Below are 21,902 nucleotides of genomic sequence, written 5' to 3'. Positions count from 1 at the left end.
GAAGGACTGATGCTGAAGCTGAAGCACCAATACATTGGCCACCTGATGGGAAGAGCTGACTCATTAGAAAAGACCCTGATGCTGGGAAAGATTGAAGGCGGGAGAAGGGGACGACAGAGGACAAGATGGTTGGATGGCATCACCGACTCAATGGACATGAGTTTGAGCAAGCTCTGGGAGATGGTGAAGGACAGGGAAGCCTGGCGTGCTGCAGTCCATGGGGTCTCAGAGTTGGACAGGACTGACTGAACAACAATTTAAGGCTGCATTATTCTTTAGTTTGGCTCACTGTAGCCAATTTGGAGGCATGTTAATAACATCCTCCTTAACATCTTTTTAATATTATACCAGTAACCCTTATTTAAAAAATTTAAAGCTTTATTTGTGGATCTGTGTGCTATACTAAGGAAAAGAAGAAAACATGCACAGTGGGGCAAAAACAGGATTGTGAAATATGAATAAGTTTTTTATAAAATTCAGATTTTGAAAGATGACTTTTTTGTTTCAAACACAGGGGGGAAAGATTTGTAAGTGTTCACACCACATCTTTCCCCTCCCTGGCATACTTCTTCCATGTAATGCTAATTAAATGCACATGTGTAACTATTTTAAGTGTTACAAAATTCAAGGCAGTCTTAACTCTAATCAAATATAAGAAAGTAAGTTGTTAATCTGTGGACTTTACAGAGGAAAAAGAACTAGATTGTAAAATCATATTCCACAGAAAAATCTAAATTGACTTTTCAGGTTATGAATACTTAATTATGGTAGGAACAGTCCAGAAATAGCCCATTTTAATTCATTTGGGAAAAGGTATTTATTCACTATGCTGAGTCTCATGCTCAGGAAACAGAACAGAAAGAGGCATAATTTTGAGCTATCAAGCTTAACACACATAATATAAAACACATATCCTCCCTCCCCGTTTCATGTCAGGATTGAGCCCGCTTAATATCACACTAATGGTAAAACCCAAATAGTGGCCAAAGATATACTCTGGCATGAAGAAGTAAGACCTACAAAAAGTACTGAAAGGAAATTCACATGTATACATATTATTAAGATAAGTATCATTAAAGATGCTTTCATTATTGGATAATTGCATGTTGAAACTCATCTTTGTTGCCTGTCAACTCAACATTTTAACAACTTAAAAATGGAAATGGTAAGAAGAAAGCAGAGTCACGATTCTGTACTCTGAATATTATGTGCAGAAGTGACAGTAATCTCAGAAACATTTTAATACTCATTCATTCCCTTTCAAAGCCATATTAGGAATAAGTCTCTCTGCATCTTCACTTGAAAAGAACTGCAATGGGCAGACCCATATTTAGCAAAAGTAACTCACCAGTAAAGGCAGAACACAATAGTCTGTATTAAAGAGAGTTTCCTTCCACAGGCAGCGAGGAAGAAATGAGAAGAGCTTACCTTTATGATGGTTTGCACTGGATACAACTTTCCCCCACAAGGTTACAATAAATATTATTATTAGCAGTTTTCCTTTTGTTGCTTTCTGTAAGTATCTCTTACTCATCCTGTAAAAAATAATAATAATAATAAAAATCTTAAGTATGTGAACCCACTGTTTTTCCACTATAATCATGGCACATTTATAGCTTCCTATGACATCTTAACACCTAAATTTGCATCTCTTATATTAAAATACTGTTCACTGTACATAAATTATGAACAGAAAAAAAATTAAAGGTTTCCAAACAAAGTACCTTGATACAATGCAAGGGATAAGAGAGGCCCTACCTCTATCAACCTTGTTTCACTTAATGACAGCTGAAACCAACTAGAAAACATTACTATTTTTCTCTCCATATAAATATAGATTCAACTTATTCAAAAAATTCAAGGCACAGCTGTTTGAATGATCTTTAAGTAAGTGATTTGTTTTACTTTTAAAAAATCCTTCTTCAAAGCCAAGTCAAATGGTCAGGGTAAACAGTTTAGATAAGATGTATTTGATGAATTCCTGCACAGAATAAAGTCACTTCAAATCTATTATTTCTAATGTGCTTTTTAAAAGTCACTTTACTGTACAACATCACCACTGCTGAAACACAGATGTCTTATTGTTGGAATCTACCATGCTGTAGTTTATGAGTAGAAGAAAAATGAAATAGCAGAATGAAAAATAGCAAGTTAACATTTTCAAGTTGAGACTACAAAACAGGAAAACAAAGCAATGTTATAATAAAATAATAGCTACCCATAACAAAAGTTTAGCACCTACTTTCTGTAGCACCAAATACAACATTATTTCAACTGTTCTTCAAGACAAATTGGGGATGTTGGTATGTCTATCCCCATTTTGTAGATGATGAAGGACAGAAATTACATTAAATTTGTTTAATGATAGAGTAAAAACTCAAACACCAAATTGCCTTAATCTAAAATCTTTACATTCACTATTATATTGCTAAGGGGTAAGCAAAACATAAAATATAATCCATCTGCCTTTTATTTATGAGGGAGATAAAATATCTGTCCATCACACTGTACCTCCTCAGATTCGATCCTGAATGGATTGAACCCCATTCTTTTCTGACCTGCATTCTTGTCTTAGTTCCAGAGCAAGTTTGTGAGGTCGCTTCCTCACCTAGCCTGATTCCTCCTCCTGAGTTCTCCAAGTTATCTTTTTGGTCACACCTTCACTTCCAAAATATTCTGTCTCCAAAAGTATGACTCAGTGGTAGCAATGATGACTGTATAATTTTGAAGAGGAGTCACTCAAACCAATAAATGGATTAAAAATAAATAGATATTTTATGTATATTTAATACAGATACACAGTTATACTTCTCGGCCTGGAGAGATTGTTCACACTGATTCAGAAGTTGAGGGGGCAGCACTATGACTAAGAACACAGACTCCAGACTTACTCCCGAGTTAGACTGTTTGGATTGAGTCCAGGCTCTCTTGGCTTCTAACTGAGTCATCTTGTGTGAGTTTCTGGATCCCCTGCCTCGACTTTTTCTTCTGTCATATGCACTATGTATGTGAAAAGCCTGGCCCCATGGCTGGCATGTATAAGGGCTCAATGACTATGAGCCTGGAAAGTGTTCAGTCACTTGGATGTTTTGTTGTTCCTGGAGTACATGAGAGGCCCATCCATTCATGAGATGATTGAGGGGAATTTCAATGGGCCCAACAGCTGCAAGTCCTCCATGGACCTTGGTCTTGTGACGTGTTTAGATAATGAACAAAGGAATAAGTGTTTGACTTTTGGATTAGATGGCTTGGTTTAAAATCTGACTTTGGATAAATTACTTAACTAAGTATTTTCACAACCAAAATGAGAATAATAATATCTATCTCATAGTTGTTGATACAAAAACTAAAGGAGTTAGTTCATGGAAAGAATTTACCACTACGCATACAAGATAATTAACGCTCAATAGGTGTTAACAATTACTACGGCCATAACTTTGTTAGACCGGCATTTCCCAAATCTGTGTGTTCTGCGAGGCATCACTTTCACAGAACATTGATACAGTATTAGTGAAAAGCAAAGGAGGCAGGTAGATTTACAAAGCTCTGGGTGCGAACAGATTTTTTGAAACAAGAGGCATATCTGAGTGCATAGCATTGTCTAGAAACCTTTCTTCACAGTGCAATACAGTATGCTAATGTCCTCAGGAAGTATCTTAGAGAAACAAACTGGTGTCGGGGTATTTAATTCCCATTTAAAATCTTCCATTCTATTACCTTTGTGGTTTTTTGGGCACTCTTACTATTAGCTTTGTTATGAGATTCTACTTTTCTCACATTTTTGCCACCATTCTGCCTCCTCTCCTACATCCAATCCCTGCAACCACATTGCATTGCATATCCTATAAGAGAATGAACAGTTTAGCAAACTTCATCTGACAAGAAGAGCTGCTTAGCATAATTCTTGATAATAGCTTTCCTGTAACAAACGGCCTCTGCTACAAGGTCAGTGACCCATTGTATTTTCCCTATCATTGTCCACCGACCACATGGGATGGCAGAACTGACAACTGGTCAAACTGATAACTAGACATATGGAAACAGAAACACCCACAAAGTCACCAGGCTGTCAAACTGAAAAAGGAAGGAGAAAGCAGGTCAACATTTGGAAGTCTGTAAAGACCCCTGCCTTTCCTCCCGTGCCACCCCTACCCCTATCCACTCAATGACCACGTTCTGTCAATTCTGCTTTCTGAATATCTCTTACTTATGCACACATCCCTGCTGCAACACTGCAGTTCAGACCACCAAAATTTCTCATGGGCAACAAGCAGCCTCCTAGCTGGACTTCCTGCTGCCAATATTGCCATCCTTTGGAACCGAAGGCTGGGTCTGTGTCTGCTTTTCTCGTGACCCTGTTTGTCGTATTTAGTACTTAGGAGGTGCCTGATAAACACTGCTGACTGGGTGAAATGCATTCTCTATGTGTGCTCTGCTTAGTCACTCAGTTGTGTCCGACTCTTTACGACTCCATGGACTGTAGCCCACCAGGCTCCTCTCTCCATGGGATTCTCCAGGCAAGAATACTGGAATGGATTGCCATGCCCTCCTGCAGGGGATATTTCCAACCCAGGGATCAAACCCAAGTCTTCTGCATTGCAGGCATATTCTCTACCATCTGAGCCACCAAGGAAACCCATATAGCACTCCCTATACTGTAGCCAAACATGTAACTATGATCATGGGACCCCCTTCATATGATTAAAACCTTCACACAATTCTCTTCTATGTTCAAGAAAAAAAAAATACTTGTACTGTTATCAGAGTTAAAAACAACTTTACTCTTTCTGTTTCCAATCTTACATCATTCTTCCCCATCTCTCTCTCCACATGCACTCATAGTCAATATTTTAACTCTACAAAATTTCCTCCACATCTTCCCGCTAAATCTCCATGTCCTCTGAAACATGTCACCCACCTCCACTACTCTTCAAACTGCTAACTTCTATTCATTGGTCAGGGTGCAGCTTAGAATTCCTGATACAGGATTTGGTCAAGATCATGTTAACAGCCCTACTTTATATATACCGGGCACATGTCACACTGTGATATAATTTTCTATTTGCTTATCCCCATCCCTCAGTCATACAAGATTTCTAAAGATAGGGACTGTGAACCACACATTTGAAAATACCTAAAGCCTGAGAGTCTCTTGAACTGCAAGGAGATCAAACCACTCAATCCTAAAGGAAATCAACCCTGAATATTCATTGGAAGGATAGATGCTGAAGCTCCAATACTTTGGCCACCTGATGCAAACAGCCAACTCATTAGAAAAGACCCTGATGCTGGGAAAGACTGAGGGCAGGAGGATAAGTGGGTGACAGAGTACAAAATGGTTAGATAGTATCACCAACTCAATGGGTATGAATGTGAGCAAACTCCGGGACATAATGAAGGACACAGAAGGCTGGCGCCTGCAGCCCACGGGGTCACAGAGAGTCAGAAACGACTTGGCAACTGAGCAATAAAAAAGAGCCTAGCCCAAGGTTCAGCTGGATAACTAAAAGAGTATCTGTTGAACGCGGGTCACATCATGTTGTAGAGCCAAATACATCATGTCATTGCCAACACGATCAGGAAGCAAGTGTGTATCAGTATTTTAGGATGAAACGAGGAAAACACCCACAGAAAGAAGAAAGTGAGATAGGAATAGGAGAGGGAAAGATAAGATAAAGCGAAGAAGAAAAAGAGAAGGGAGGAATCCAGTCTGAAATGTGATCTATTCTGATTTTAAAATAACAACCAAGTTTGAGCAAACTGAAATGTATGCTGATGACTGATGTTCCACAAAGGGGCAACACCCAAGAAAACCCTAAAGAAAAAAGGCTGGAGGGTCTGCTTCTTCTTGACCTTGTACAAGACCAGAGAGGGTGGGGGCACTCACTTCTCATTCAAGTTGCTGAACACTAGGTCTCGGTCTAAAAACTTCCCCCACAGTCAAGGGCTGAATGCACTTCCAAAACTGTCACACTTATCTGTTGTGTTGTTTTTTTTCTTTTTTTTTTAAGCAACATTTAAGTGAACTTTATAACTGCAAAAGCTGAGGGAAGAAGAAATGGGAAACTGAAGGATAAATTCACAGAGAGGATGAAAGCTTGAAATTGCTCCCCAAGCAGCAGCCGCTGGCAAGACAGGGGAAATAGGATAATTGAGAAATGCTAACCTTGGCGGTGAAGGATGCTGAAGTGAAAAGCTGTCAAAGTAGAGAACTGACAATTAAATCTCCAGACTGTCTTTTGCTCTTCTCGTCTGTACTATGTTTCAGTTATACGCTTTCAGATGCAGATGTCTGAATGGTGTTCGAACCTTCTGCCGCCCCACTGATGTTAAAAGTGTATTTTAGTTATGAATAAGCAAGAAACGATTATGCTGCTAGAAAAATCACTTCAACATAAAAACAGAAGGCAGGTTTAACTGATAGAAAGACTTGTAAACAAGGAGATAAAAAACTGGAGCCCAGAACCCAATCACCTGGCCTCTCCCAGAACTTAAGGCACTTCTTTATTTATGGAAGGAAAGGTCATGTGTATGTGTGTGTTTAGGCATGCTTGGTCATTCAGTTGTGTCTGACTCTTTGCGACCCCATGGATTGTAACTAGCCAGGCTCCTCTGTCCAGGGGATTTCCCAGGCAAGAATATGGGAATGGGTTATCATTTCCTTCTTCAAGGCATCTTTCCAACCCAGTGATAGAAACTGAGTCTCCTGTGTCTACTGCATTGCAGGTAGATTCTTTTACCCCACTGAGCCATTAGGGAAGCCTTAATAATGGTCATATAAGGCAAGTTCATTTGAGTTTTTCTGTGTTACAAAAACCCAAAGGAACTTTTTGGCCAGCTCAGTACAAAAATCTTTTATAGGACATTTTTCTACACTGATGTAATATTCATACCAACCTTGTGTCAACAAATTACGATGGCATGAACTTTAACAGCCAAATCTAGTACAGGAATTTAACCTTGAGATAGAATTCTCCAACTGGTAAGTTCCTTCTCTCCTGATAGGGACCAGGATGGTACTTATAAAATGTAAATCAAATAATACCACACCCCACTCTTTGCTGAAAACCCTAGAACTTACCTGCATATTGAAATAAGAGTAAAAATCTAAATTTCTCACTGGAGAGAACGTTCAGCATCATCTGCCTGCTTGACTTTTCTGACCTCAATTCAATTCACATCCATGTTCCTCTCATTCCTTACACCTCAGACACACAGGCCCTGCCTCTGCCCCTTTGTCAGAGGAGGTAATCAAGAGGATATGACTGCCGGTTGGTACTCAAGCTCTACCCAGGCAGTCGGAGGGTCCTTCCCTGTCCTGGGAATGTATATTCTGCCCACCGTGCCCACAGGGAGAGCTACTCCAAGGATGTACCTTGAGAGGTGATGTGTTGCTAAGACCATCCAGACTGAATACATGACTGAACCCTAGTAAAACCTCTTAAGATTTGCTGGGCAGCTGCAGAGATCAACTCACCCAGCACCCAAGCCTAGCCTCTTATGTAAGTTCCCTTGCTTGTTAAATGTGCCACTTACCAATCTGTAGTGTTTTCTCCCTTGGAAACTCCAAGGCTGTAAACCAATTCCCTTGCGGCCAAATTCATTCTAGAACTCAAATTAAACATTAGCTCTGCCTTGAAAGCTCTCCCTCTAATCTTTGCACGGTCAGTTTCAGCTCATGATCACCTCCACAGAGAGCACCTCCTGCGCATCTTACCCTTCAGAGTCCAGAGACACACACCCCTCTCTCTCTTGTTCTTAATATCCTGTCGTATAGATCTTCCTCGTCTTAAAATGGGGCTACTTCCAGATTAATTCAGTGTACATTGAAAATGCATTTGATACACTTAACCTACAAAACATCAGAGCTCAGACCAGCCTACCTTAAGCATGCTCAGAATGCTTACATTAGCCTTTGCATGCATGCTGAGTCACTTTGTGTCCATCTTCATGACCCTATGGGTGGTAGCCCACCAGACTCCTCTTTCCATGGGATTCTCTAGGCAAGAATACTAGAGTGGGTTGCCATGCCCTCCTCCATGGGATTTTCCTGACCCAGGAATCAAAACTGAGTTTCTTAAGTCTCCTGCACTGTCAGGCAGGTTCTTTATCACTAGCACCCCCTGGGGAGCCCAACATTAGCCTACCGTTGGGCAAACATAAAGCCTATTTTGGAGGAGGAAATGGCAGCCCACTGCAGTACTCTTGCCTGGAGAATCCCATGGACAGAGAGGCCTGGCAGGCTACAGTCCATGGGGTCACAAGATTCGGACATGGCTTAGTGACTAAATCACCAAAGCCTATTTTACAATGAAGCGTTGAATATCTCATAAATTTGTTGAGTGCTGTATTGAAAATGAAAAACAGAATAGTAGTACGGGCACAGAATGATTCTAAGTGCAGCAGCTATTTACTTTTGGGATCACATGGCTAACAGGAAGCTTCAATTCACCCATATTTTCCAGTATCAGGAGCAAGTATTATACCACATATTGCCAGCCAAGAAAAAAATCAAAATGCAAGGTATAGTTTGAATGTACAGTCAAATTCAAAGTTATATGAATGCAAACCATTTAAAGTTATATCTGAAGTTATTTTATTCACTTATTTACATATTTGAGGTATTTATTTTCTTCTTTCTCTCATTAAAATGTTATAATGTTATTTCTATAAGGACAAATCCTCTCCACCTGTTTTTTGTTGTTGTTTTTTTTTTTTTTTTTTTTGCCACACCACACAGCATGTAGAACTTCTCCAACCAGGGGTTGAACCTGTTTCCCTGCATTGGAAGCACAGTGCTTTAATCACTGGACTGCCAGGGAAGTCCAAGTTCTTTTCTATTAATCATGTGCCAGCACACAGAACAATACCTACATCACAGAACATCAACATATGTTCAATGAAGGAATCTGTGCATTGATTTTAGAAGCAGAACAAATGAATCCGTTTTAATGGAGGCTTCATTACTTTTTTATTTTAAACAACTAAATGTCTGCTATACTCAGCAGCTAAGAATGCCAGTGGAAAGTACAGTGCACATACTGATGGAGTGATACAAAATGAAGTGAGGAGAGTGGGAGATGAGAAAATGAAAACAGACTACATTACTCTTTTAAGAAACATACTGAAAAGGGAAGTAAAGATAAAATGGTAGTGAGAGATTTGAGCAGGTGATTGGAAAAAGCCAGAAGGAAGAGGTAAGTTACAAATACCAAAGTCAGGGTAGACTAAGTTTTTGAAACTATGTATGCTCTACAAATACAAGTTATTATTACAATATTATTATTATCCTAAGTATTGTTATTACTTTTAATTTCCCTATTTTATATTGAAGCAAACGCATCTTCCAAAATTAATTATCCTTTGCTTTCTGATAGGTTATTACAATAACCCTACTAAATATGACATCTTCAGCCACAAATTTCACTACATTGCTGGTTTTATCCAATAATAATGTCCAACTTGACTAGCAATCATGATAAATACTATGACTCTATTTATGATGTCCAAGTTACTTACTAAAATAGCAGTATTCTTTGAGGCAGACAGACAGTGATATCAGTACTGAGATTAGATAGATATAGATGCATATTAAAGTATAAGGGATCCATGTATGTACATATTTTGTACATACAATATATAGTAGCAAATTTAAGAGATAGTCATGTGACCCTGCCAATAATCCTATGGTGTTGTATTATATTATCCAGAAGCTGAGGTGGTAAGTTCTACTCATTTTTATTATTGGTGTATTCATTTGGATCCACTTTATACCACATATCCAATACCATGACATTATAGTATTTCACACCACACTTAACTATGTATGTTATTGGAATTAGAATCTACCCACTGAATAGGATCTGGATTCCCCATTTTAAAATGATCAAAGGTTTATAGACATATGGGGCTTCCCTGGTGGTCAGGTTAGGAATCCACCCTGCGGAGGAGGGGACACAGGTTCAATTCCTGGGCAAAGAACTGACAGCCCACAGGCCGTGGGCCACTAAGCCTGTGTGCTGCAACCCCGGAGCCTGGGCGCCACGCCGCGAGGGGCCCCCGCGTCCCAGTGAAAGACCCCACACGTCACGGCCAAGACCTTAGGTAGCCAAACGAACATCTGAAAAATAAAGTTTATTTACTTTGCATTTTTGTATGCCAGTCATAAGAGTAGTCCAATTAGTTCACATTTTCTTAGGTAACTTCAAAGCAAAGACTTTGGAATATAATCCTGGTTCTCACATTTTTCCAAATGGAAACAATAGCTATAAAATTCTCTCTCAATACATCAGTGTTTCATGATGAATGTACCTTTTACATTCCATCCAGTTAAGAAGTCGACCCTGGAGATTTAGCCAAGAAAGCTCCACTGGTTTCTAAGGATTGCCTGGCAGCAAATATAAGCCTCTTTTAAGAACCACTATTGCCTCCTTCCTTCACCCAAAATTTATACTTCCATTCATTTTCCTACAATACTGCAATTTTGGTGGGTACAGAAACCCAGGAGTGCTTTTGCTTTATGCCTAGTAATGTACAACCAAAGTGCTGATTTTACATAAATGCCTTTGCCACCTACAGACCATAATGATAGGAAATAGAAATGTATTATCATTCAAATGATTTTTCCTGAAACATACAATATTCTAAGGCTCCAAGTGCTAATACCCAAAACAGACAAAAACACTATAGGCAAAATAAAGCAATCATTTATGAAAGACACCTGAAATGATGGGGGCTAAGCTAAACCGCATTGCTGTGCCTGTTATTACGACTGAATCACTTACCTTCCTTTTCAATCTATAAAATGGGAACGCCGTCTATTTTTTCAAATAGGAATGTCATTATAACTAACAAGAAATTGTGCGATGGTTTGAACTTAAAAGAAAGTTATATGCTAAATCAGCAATACTACGATTTCTTCAAAGATCCTTCTTTCAGAGCATGGCTTGCCAAGCAGAACTACTTACCTGAATATGATCCTAGCTCTGACCCACAATGTGAAAATGCCTTGGTCGACTTTACTTAACAACTATGAGCCTCAATGCCTACATATGGAACGCATAAATACTATTACATACTGGTAGGACTGTTGTAAGGAATAAATACAGTGTATATAAAGGATCTGACACAAAGCCAGAATAAAGTAGACACTCAAACTGTAGCGATTATTATACATCATTAATAACATCTAGGCCATAGCCACCTGGCTGGGAATTAGTGAGAAATAAAGTTTTTGAGCAACAAGTAAAAGAATGTACATGTTTTAATCACAGGTGAAAATGAATCTACTTTTAGGAATTTATCCTAAGTCTATAGAATTAATGGCAGGAATATGAAACAGGCTAAAAAAGCAAAAGCATGGCTGATTAATAGAGTCTTCAGATGGTTGTGCAAAATGAATACTGATACTGGGATATCAGACATCAAATTTATAAATGTACAGAATTCCAAGATCATTAGATACAAGGACAAATATTCCTCTAATGCCTGTAGAGATACCTGGAACACAGCATGCTAACAGAAGTTATTAATATTGCTACATATGTTTATAGTTTTAAATATACTGGTATCTATGACCAATTAATCTATGACAAAGGAGACAAGAATATATGAAGAAAAGAATCTCCTCAGTAAGCGGTGCTGGAAAAAGTGCACAGCTTCATGTAAAAGCATGAAATTAGAACATCTCCTGGGCTTCCTTGGTGGTTCAGTAGTTAAAACTCCACCTTGAATGCAAGTGACAGCAGTTTGACCCCTGGTCCAGAAAGACCCCACGTGCCACAGAGCAGTTAAGCCCGCGCCACAACTACGGAGCCTCTGCCCTAGAGCCCATGAGCCACAATATTGGGCCCAGAGCTGCAACTACTGAAGCCCAATGCGTAGAGCCTCTGCTCCGCGGCGAGAGAAGCCACCGCAAGGAGCCTGCTCACTGCAACGGGGATTGGCTCCACTGGCCAAAGTCAGAGAAAGCCCAGGTGGCACTGAAGACCCACCACAGCCAAAAATAAAACAAAATAAATAAATATTCCAAAAAAGAGTATACTAACATGTTTTTTTAATGAGAACATCTCCTCACACCATGTATAAATATAAACTCAAAATTGATTAAACACCTAAATGTAAGACATGAAAAGTTTAAAACTCCTAGAAGAAAACATAGGCAGAACACTCTTTGACATAAACTGTAGAAACATTTTTGGGGAAAAAAGAAAGAAACATTTTTGGGGGGATCTGAATGAAATAAAAGCAAAAATAAACAAATAGGACCTAATTAAACTTAAAAACTTTTGCACAGCAAACCATCAATAAAATGAACAGACAATCTATGGAATGGGAGGAAATATTTGCAAATGATATGACAGCTAAGGGGTTAATATCCAAAACATATAAACAGCTTATACAACTCAATATCAAAAACAAAACAAAACAAACAACCCAGTCAAAAATGGTCAAAAGATCTGAATAGACATTTTTCTAGAGAAGACATACAGATGGCCAACAAACACGTGAAAAGATCCTCATGATAACTTTCTGACGTAAGCTCTGTGCATATTAATATTCTCAGATTACACATCAAATCTAAACGAACATTTGAAGACAAGTTGTAGATAGTGGAGGAGGGTCTTGAAACCAATCTTCCGCCCACTGGTTCAATTCTCACTGCAAAGGTATTTAACAATACTCCAAATACTCTGTAATGGGCCTCAAAGTAGATGGTACATTTTAGACTTAAAAAAAGACTGAAAAGAAGTTCTAGCTATCATTTTGGAGAAGGAAATGGCAACCCACTCCAGTGTTCTTGCCTGGAGAATCCCAGGGAAGGGGGATCCTGGTGGGCTGCCATCTATGGGGTTGCACAGAGTCGGACATGACTGAAGTGACTTAGCAGCAGAAGCAGCAGCTATCATTCATCTAGAAAATCATCAAAAGAAGATCACCCTATTCCGTGACACTGGACAAAGGAAATACTATTGTTTTTCATGACTGTGATCTATGGGCTACAAAACGATCAATCTTTAAACGGTGTGTCTTTTATTATTTATAGTCACTGCATGATCTGGTAAAAGGTGAGTTAAAACTTCAGAGTTAAGGGTCCAATATCTATCAGATATTAGTCTATTGAGATTAGACCTAATAAAATGGCCATACCAGAAGTGACAAACAGGATTATCAGATAAAATACAGGATGCCAACTTAAATTCACTTTTATATTTTTATAGGTTTACTGAGAAAAATAATATATTAGAATGCTGCAAATATTAGTGTATACAGTTTGATGCATTTGGCCATGCCAACACTCATGATACCATCATCATTATCAAGACACACAAATATCCATCACCTCCAAAGTTTCCTTGCACTGTTTGCTTCTGTGTATAAGTCTGTTTAGGACAATGTTTAACATGAGTTCTACCATCTAAACAAACTTCAAAGGGCATGATGCCATAGTGTTAATTATACGCACTATGCTACACAGCAGATTTTCAGAACTTATTCATGCTTTATAACTGTAACTTTATACCCACTGAATAACTCCCCATCTTCTCCCACAGCCTCTGGCAAACAGCTTTCTGTTTTCTGCTTTTGTAAGTTTACTAATGAGATACCTCACATGAGTGGAATTAGGCAGTACCTGTCTTCTTGTGACTGACTTATTTCACTTAGCATACTGTCTTTCAGATCCATCCATGTAATCACAAACAGGAGGATTTTCATCTTTCTTAAGGCTGAATAATATTCCACTACATGAGTATACCAGGCTTCCCTGGTGACTCAGTGGGAAAGAACCTGCCTTCCAGTGTAGGAGGCGTGGGTTTGACCCCTGGGTGGGGAAGATAGCCTGGAGAAGGAAATGGTAACCCACTCTAGTATTCTTGCCTGGGAAATCCCATGGACAAAGGAGTCTGGTGGGCTACAGTCCATGGGGTAGAAAAAAGAGTCGGACACAACTTAGCAACTAAACAACACTGAGTATACCACATTGTCTATATCCATTCATTTGTCAGTAGTCATTTCGGTGGTTTTAATGTCTCAGCTATTGCTAACAATGCGGTAATAAACTTGGGAGTGCAAATCTCTCTTCAAGATATTAATTTCAATTATACTTTAGAAATATACCAGTAATAGGATTGCTAGATTCCTATGTCATTCCTATATGGATGAAATTTTTGGGTGGCATCACGGACTCAATGGACATGAGTTTGAGCAAATTCTGGGAAACAGAGAAGGACAGGGAAGCTTGGCATGCTGCAGTCCCCGGGGTCACAAAGAGCTGGAAATGACTGAGCAACTGAACAGCAATGGCATTCCTATCTTTAATGTTTTAAGAAACCTAAAAATTGTTTTCCACAGTGCTATGTATACATTCTCACTAACAGAGTGCAGAAGTTCTAATTTCTCCGCAACCTCACTGACATTTGTTATCTTTTGGCTATTTGGTGATATCTCACCATGGTTTTGGTTTGCATTTCCCTGATGATTAATGATATTGAACATCTTTTTATGTACCTGCTAGCCACCTGTAAGTCTTCTTAGGAAAAGTGTCTATTTAATCCTCTGCCCATTTTAAAATCCATTTTGTTTTGCTGTTAGATTATAAAAAGTTCCTTATATTTCAGAAATAAATCCCTTATCAGGTTTATCTAAAGTTCACATTTAACTAGGTGTCCTATAATTTTTGTTAGGACATCTGCCAACTCTACTCTGGTTTTCATGTATATTAATTTAAACAAGAAATTAACATTGACTTCTATGTGGAAACATGCTTGAAAAAAAAAAACAAGCTTAGAATATAGAGAATGGTAGAAAATAAAATGAATCTTCTTATGCTTTCTGATTGACTATTTTCTGCATATAGACTCAAGAAAAGATGTCTAAAAACTACTTCTTCAACTTGCCTTAAGTTCTTCTGGCCAATGTTGAAGATATGAATTGTATATTCCTGTTTAACATGTACCAAATTTAGTCTTATGGCAACTAAGGACATGAGGCTTGAAGTCATAATGGGATGCTGAGACTTTACTTTGTACCACCTGCTACAGACATGCTATTTAATTTCATAAAGCCTTAGTCTCTGCTTATGTAATATGTAGATAATAACAATACCTACTGGAATGCTAAGTAAGTTAATTTATTTAAAGTTCTAAGCACAGATCCTGACACATAGTAATCGATCTATAAATGCTGGCTGTGACAGAGTAATCATTTAAAATTCTTCTGTGATTAACTTCTTTTTTCAATACAAAAATCCAGGTGACTGATCTCAGTATCTTTGCCACAATGCGCAAAGGAGACAACACTAAACACATATCCTTCATTCTTACAAGCCCTGTTGGGGTGTTTTACTCCTTTCAAAATAGCTGTAGGCGGTTTGATAGTAGTTAAATCAATCAGATTTTAATTTAATCTCTCTTTCACTTCACAGTATTAACCTTAAACAAAATTCTTTCTCTGCATTTCTGTTTTGTATTTAGTACCCTACTCTTACAATTATTTATTGCTCTTTTTAATTATGAAATACTGTTTCCACAATCCAAATCTGTTCTTGCCAAGGAAGAAAATTAGCAGACGGCATTATGGTTATGGGCTTGTGGCAGAGCAGTAAAGGACCCTCCTGCCAACACAAGAGACGTGGGTTCAATCCCTGGGTCAGGAAGATTCCCTGAGAAGGAAATGGCAACCCACTCTAATATACTTGCCTGGAAAATCCCGTGGACAGAGCAGCTTGGTGGGCTACAGTCCATGCGGTCACAAGAGAGTCAAGCAGGGCTTCGTGAGTGAATACCAACAAACGACATTATGATTGCACGGTAGAATCAAAGTGAGATTTCACACTGAGCCACTTGTAACAAGCAATACATGATGTCAAACAATAAACAAGAAGCAAATTTGACTATAACTGAGATAAAACTTAAAATGGAGTAGAGCTGTCTAATTGGAAAGGAGCCTAGACTGTACCAATTAATTTAGAATATAATGTGTGCTATCAAATGATGGTGTGTTGATGATATTTATAAAGGAGATGGCTAGATCATTAAAATCTAGACAACACAAATCTTATTCCATGCCCAATCTCCTCCTACAAAAACTTTAGGCAAAAATGTCAACAACTAGAAAAATCTTTATTTACCTCCTCCCGCCTTCTTACAGCAATGATTCTCTGTCAAAATACGGCTACAAACAGGTGGTAGGAGACAGGCAGTATGTAGGCAAGCCACAAAACATCCACTCCTGAGTGACAGAGATGGTGATGCTTCACAGCTGTTGGGTGGCATGTAATTAAATAGAATAAGAAAACTCCTGATCATACTCACCCTTTGATAGATGCCAAAATCACAAACCTAGGGTATGATTTTGTGATTCTGTATGGCAAAATCACCCCCAGCTCTACATATAACATTTAATTCCACATACAAGATTCATACCAAGATACTTTCTTCCCTTTTTAAGTAAAACTTATATGATTAGTAAAGGAAACTTTTATGATTATTAAAGGAAATATTTTGCAGTCATAAAATCAGTTCTAAATATTTGTCCACTCAATTACCATCGAGATTTAGGTAAGTACTTTTTCACTTTTGCTCTAGTTATGCTTGTTCTCTTAGGAAATGAGGCTGCAGAAGAAATTCACTCCAGCTCGCAATTTCTCCTTCATGCTAACAAAGAAGCAAAAGAATGAGTGGCAATGATAAAAATAATTCATCTTCAAGGGTTCTTTGTTAGGATAACTCTTGTAGCTTAAGAAGAACACATTCAGGCTTTTCTGGTGGCCCAGCAGTAAAGAATCTGCCTGACAATGCAGGAGATGTGGGTTTGATCCCTGGGTTGGGAAGATGCCCTGGAGGAGGAAATGGCAACCTACTCCAGTATTCTTGCCTGGGCAATCCCATGGACAGAGGAGCCTGGCAGGCTACAGTCCATGGGATTGTAAAGAGTCAGACATGACTGAGTGCCTGAACACACGCACACACACACACACAAGGACACTTTCTCACTGTAATGACAGCTACAGGTCTGAGGGCATCCAGTGTGGCCCATAGGCCATCACACATTGTCCACTAATAATATACATCCAGGGGAGAAACCTGCCTTTACCAATAAACCACTGCAGTATAGTCCCTCCCTCAGCATAGAACCTTCTCAGCAGTAAGTGAACTAAAAGGTTAAAGATGTATTTCTGAAGGCCTCCTTGCATATAACTATCTCCCAAAAGGTACTAACATTAATTCATTTCAAACTTACCTTCAAAAAGTATAAAAGCAAGCAAATCTTGTACCAGGCACTGACAGCTGTAGAAACGCATGCCATTCTAGAGCCTCAAAAACAAACAGACGAAATACAATGGAAAGAAGTCCAAGAAGAGGTACTCAAGTTCAACAGAGTCCACACTCTGTTCTAAGAGTAAAAGCTTGAGCAAAATGTTGGGACACCCAAGTGGACCATCATTTAACTTCAAGCACAGCAGTGTTGCAACGCATGATGAAAAGAGATTGCAGTTCTGAGACGTGTACATTTTTACTACTTCAGTGTACACACACTGCTTGTGTGTGTTTAATATTTGTACATAACTTCATAAATACTAATGAAATCCTTTAGAGAGAAGGGTGGCACACCAGCAGAGTTTAATATAGTAAAGTATTATACTTACTTTTCAGTTAATAACAGAAGCAATTGAGAAGTTGATTCATTAAGAGTCAAACAGCAACCACTATATGTTTAGACCTCAGCGTGCAGTAAGCTGTGTAATATATATATATAAAATATATGTATATGGAGAAGGAAATGGCAGCCTACTCCAGTATTCTTGCCTGGAGAAGCCTGTGGACAGAGGAGCCTACCATCCATGGGGTAGCAAAGAGTCAGACACATACATACTGCTTCCTGGCTTCTTCCTTTTGCACCGAGATTTCGGCTCCTCTTAAAGTCTTCCTTTTTTTTAGCCTTTCCAATATCTGGAACTTCCTTTTCTGAATAAAATCACACAGTATACAGTACTTCCATCTTTGCCACCAGCTGTTTCTTTCCAGCCCTAACATTTCTTTATGATGAACTTGGTTTCCTCGGTTGGGGGGCAGGTATGTTCCAGCAGTATGCAAATCACACAGTGAAGCTGTAGTCAAGCAGTTAAATGTGCACTCTGGAGACATGTTCCCAATGATTAGACTTGTTAGATTCTGAAATCATAGTCCAACATGGTGGCAGAAGGCTGTTACCTGAATCTCTTCCAGAAAAATTCCCCACAAGAACACAGACTAGAGGGAAGTCCTACACTGGGGCGGGGGCAGGCAGGACAGTCCAAGCGACTGATTGAGCCTCCCTGATGGTTCAGTCAATCAAGAATCCACCTGCAATGCAGGAGACCCAGGTTAGACCCTTGGGTTGGCAAGGTCCCGGGGAGAAGGAAATGGCAACCCACTCCAGTATTCTTGCCTGGGAAATCCCATAGACAGAGAAGCCTAGTGGGCTACAGTCTACGGGACTGCAAGAGCTGGACACAACTTGGCAACTAACCCATTACAGCCAGTCATTCCATATTTGTTGAAAACCTACGGATCTTATTTCCTCCCAATTTATATCCTCTTACTTCATTGTTGGGAACAATAATCCAAGACACAGCAGGTAGAATAGTTTACCACAACTGTGCCAGACACCACGTCAGTGTAACCGCAATTTAACCGATAATCCCTGAGTTAACACTCTTCTTGTGTCTGTGCTGTGCTTAGTCACTCAGCCGCGTCCTACTCTTTGCGACCCCATGGACTGCAGCCCACCAGGCTCCTCTGTCCATGGGGATTCTCCAGGCAAGAATACTGGACTGGGTTGCCATGCCCTCCTCCAGGGGATTTTCCCAAACACGGATCGAACCCAGGTCACCTGCATTGCAGGCGGATTCCTTACCAACTGAGCCACTAGGGAAGCCCAAAATTCTTCTTACCATATATAATTAAAGTATTTTGTAAAGTTTTTTATAAATTATACTTTTTACCAAATCACATTAAAATAGTTAATATCGTACAGGATAAACATCATGCCATTTATCTTTAGCAGAATATCATGCAGGTTTAAAAAGGGATGAAATTATGATATATACTACAACATGGAGGAGCCTTGAAAACATGCTAAGTGGAATAAGCCAGACACAAAAGGGTAAATACTGTATTATCCCATTTATATGAGGTACCTACAATAGGCCAGTTCATAAAAGACAGAAAGTAGAGTAGAAGCTACCAAGAGCTGAGGGGAGGGAGAAATGTGAAGCTATTGTTTAACAGCTATAGAGCTACTGTTTGGGATAACGAAAAAGTTCCAGAAATGGATAGCTGTCATAGTTGTACAATATTGTCAATGTACTTAATCCCACTGAACTGTATTCTTTAAGTGGTGAAAATGGTAAATTTTCTGATGTCATATTTATCACAGTAAAAATAAAGAAAAATAGTATATGGTAAGAGTCATAAATGGAACACTCATCATATAACCTACATTTATTTTCTTCATGGCACTTAACAGTATTTTAAATTATAATGATGATCTATATGTTATTTGTATATTATTCTTCTCTCCCCCTACTAGAATACAGACCCCATAAAAGCAGAAACCCAGATCTTACCAACCCAAGGAAATAGAACGGGTTTCTATTTCACTACATTATCCCCAGTTTACTTACAATGCTTCTTGTCACAGAGTAGGTGTAGGTGTGGAATAAATGAATTAATAAATCAAAGAAATGCTACATATGTCCTTTTAATTTTGAACTTGGTTACACTACATAAACATTTACTTTTTCTTATATCTGATGACATTTAATTCCTCCACCCCTTGCAGGCAGTAGGATACTGTTAACTGTTAATCTATCTTATACATGAATCCCATCTCTGTAACCACATCCTAAGCTCCTTGAGAAGCCATATGCTATAGCTCTGCTTCCCTAAAAAGGATCTTACCTTCCATAGTGCCATATGGTGTACTAAGAACTTTCACATCCATGATCACATTTGATACACATGACCATGAGGCTGGCAGATATAATCATCCCCCTACAGAGATGAGGACACAGGCTCAGAGAAATTCAGGGATTTGTTCAAAGTTACTAAGTGGCAGAGCCAGAACTCAAAACCAGGTTTTTTAGCTCAAGGTCCAAAATTCTTTCCAGTTTGGTAATGAAAACAATGATGCTCATGTCCTATTTAACACATTTTAAAATAGAATTGTGTATTTTTAAAGAATTCCTACTATATTTGGGGGTGGGGGAGGATTTATACCAAGAAAAGAAAGAAAGACACCTTGACCATGGATTTTTTTAAATGCCCAAAAAGATGAAAATTATACATGTCTGGAAATAAATTTAGCTATTTACTGATACAAGACTAGAGGGAAAGAGGAAAAGAGAGAGGCAGAGGGATAGAGAGGAGAAAAGGAGGAAGAAATGTACATGGAAATGTGAGTTTTGTTCTGTCATACCTCCCATTCTCATTAAGAACCAGAAATCCAGAATCATATCTGAAATCTCTCAATTTTTAAATGTTCTCAATAATTCAAAACTCTGCATGACAAATACTGCCTGTGGGCAGCTGTGTGGCCTCTGATCTAATCTGCCATTTTGGGGGGTACATTTTAGAACAGATAGAACTTTCTAGTCATAGGCTATATAAACTCTGTTTGACTTGAATCAGAAAAAAAGCAGGAGGAGAACATCTAATAGCAAAAATGACCTAATATAATATTTAAAATCTTAAAAGATGATACTGTTAAAGTGGCGCATGCAATATGTCAGCAAACTGGGAAAACTCAGCAGTGGCCACAGGCCTGAGAAAGGTCAGTTTTCATTCCAGTCCCAAAGAAGGGCAATGCCAAAGAACATTCACAGTTACACATGGTTCACAGATAGCAGGCTATGCTCAAAATCCTTCAAGCTAGGCTTTAGTAGTACGTGAGCTGAGAACTTTCAGATGTACTAGCTGGATTTAGAAAAGGTAGAGGAACCAGAGATGAAATCGCCAACATTCATTGACTCATAGAGAAAGCAATGGGATTTCAGTAAGAAATCTCCTTCTGCTTCATTGACTCCACTAAAAGCCTTTGATTGTGTAGATTGCAAACAACTGTGGAAAATTCTTAAAGAAATGGGAATACTAGACCACTTTACCTGTCTCCTGAGAAATCTGTATGCAGGCCAAGAAGCAACAGTTAGAACCAGACATGGAACAATGGACTGGTTTAAAATTGGAAAGGAGTGTGTCAAGGCTGTATATTGTCACCCTGCTTACTTAACTTCTATGAAGAGTACATCATGTGAAATGCCAGGCTGGATTCACAAGCTGGAATCAAGATTGCCAGGAGAAATATCAACAACCTTAGACATGCAGATAATACCATTATAATGGCATAAGGCAAAGAGGAACCAAAGAGCCTCTTGAGAATGAAACAAGAGGGTAAAAAATTGATTTGAAACTCAACATTCAAAAAACTAAGGTCATGGTATCAGGTCTCATCACTTTATGACAAATAGAAAGGGGAAAGTGGAAACAGTGACAAATTTTCTTTTCTTGGGCTCCAATATCACTGCCATCAGTGACTGCCATGAAATTAAAAGAGGCTTGCTCCTTGGAAAAAAAGCTATGACAAACCTAGACAGTGTATCACAAAGCAGAGACATCACTTTTCCAACAAAGTTCTATATAGTCAAAGCTATGGTTTTTCCAGTAGTCATGTATGGATGTGAGAGCTGGACCATAAAGAAGCTTGAGTGCTAAAGAATTGATGTTTTCAAACTATGGTGTTGGACAAGACTCTTGAGAGTCCCTTGGACTACAAGGAGGTCAAACCAGTCCATCCTAAAGGGAATTAACCCTGAATAGTCATTGGAAGGACTGATACTGAAGCTGAAGCCCCAATACTTTGGC

At 38.9% G+C, this 21,902-nt stretch overlaps 1 protein-coding gene across 2 annotated transcripts in view; it reads right to left on the bottom strand.

The window, feature by feature from the left end:
* TAFA2 (TAFA chemokine like family member 2) overlaps window positions 1-21,902 on the bottom strand; it is a 531,569-nt gene that overhangs the window by 161,736 nt on the left and 347,931 nt on the right. For both annotated transcript variants that reach the window (XM_061123303.1, XM_061123296.1), the window contains exon 2: window positions 1,429-1,535. In XM_061123303.1, the coding sequence (XP_060979286.1) occupies window positions 1,429-1,534 (106 nt within the window). In that variant the 5' untranslated portion in view covers window position 1,535. The remainder of the gene's footprint in view (window positions 1-1,428; window positions 1,536-21,902) is intronic.

This window comes from Dama dama, chromosome 3 (assembly GCF_033118175.1).
Source record: "Dama dama isolate Ldn47 chromosome 3, ASM3311817v1, whole genome shotgun sequence".
Taxonomy (NCBI): Eukaryota; Metazoa; Chordata; class Mammalia; order Artiodactyla; family Cervidae; genus Dama; species Dama dama.
Note: the sequence above shows the minus strand (reverse complement) of the source record. Positions and strands in the feature narration are given on the sequence as shown.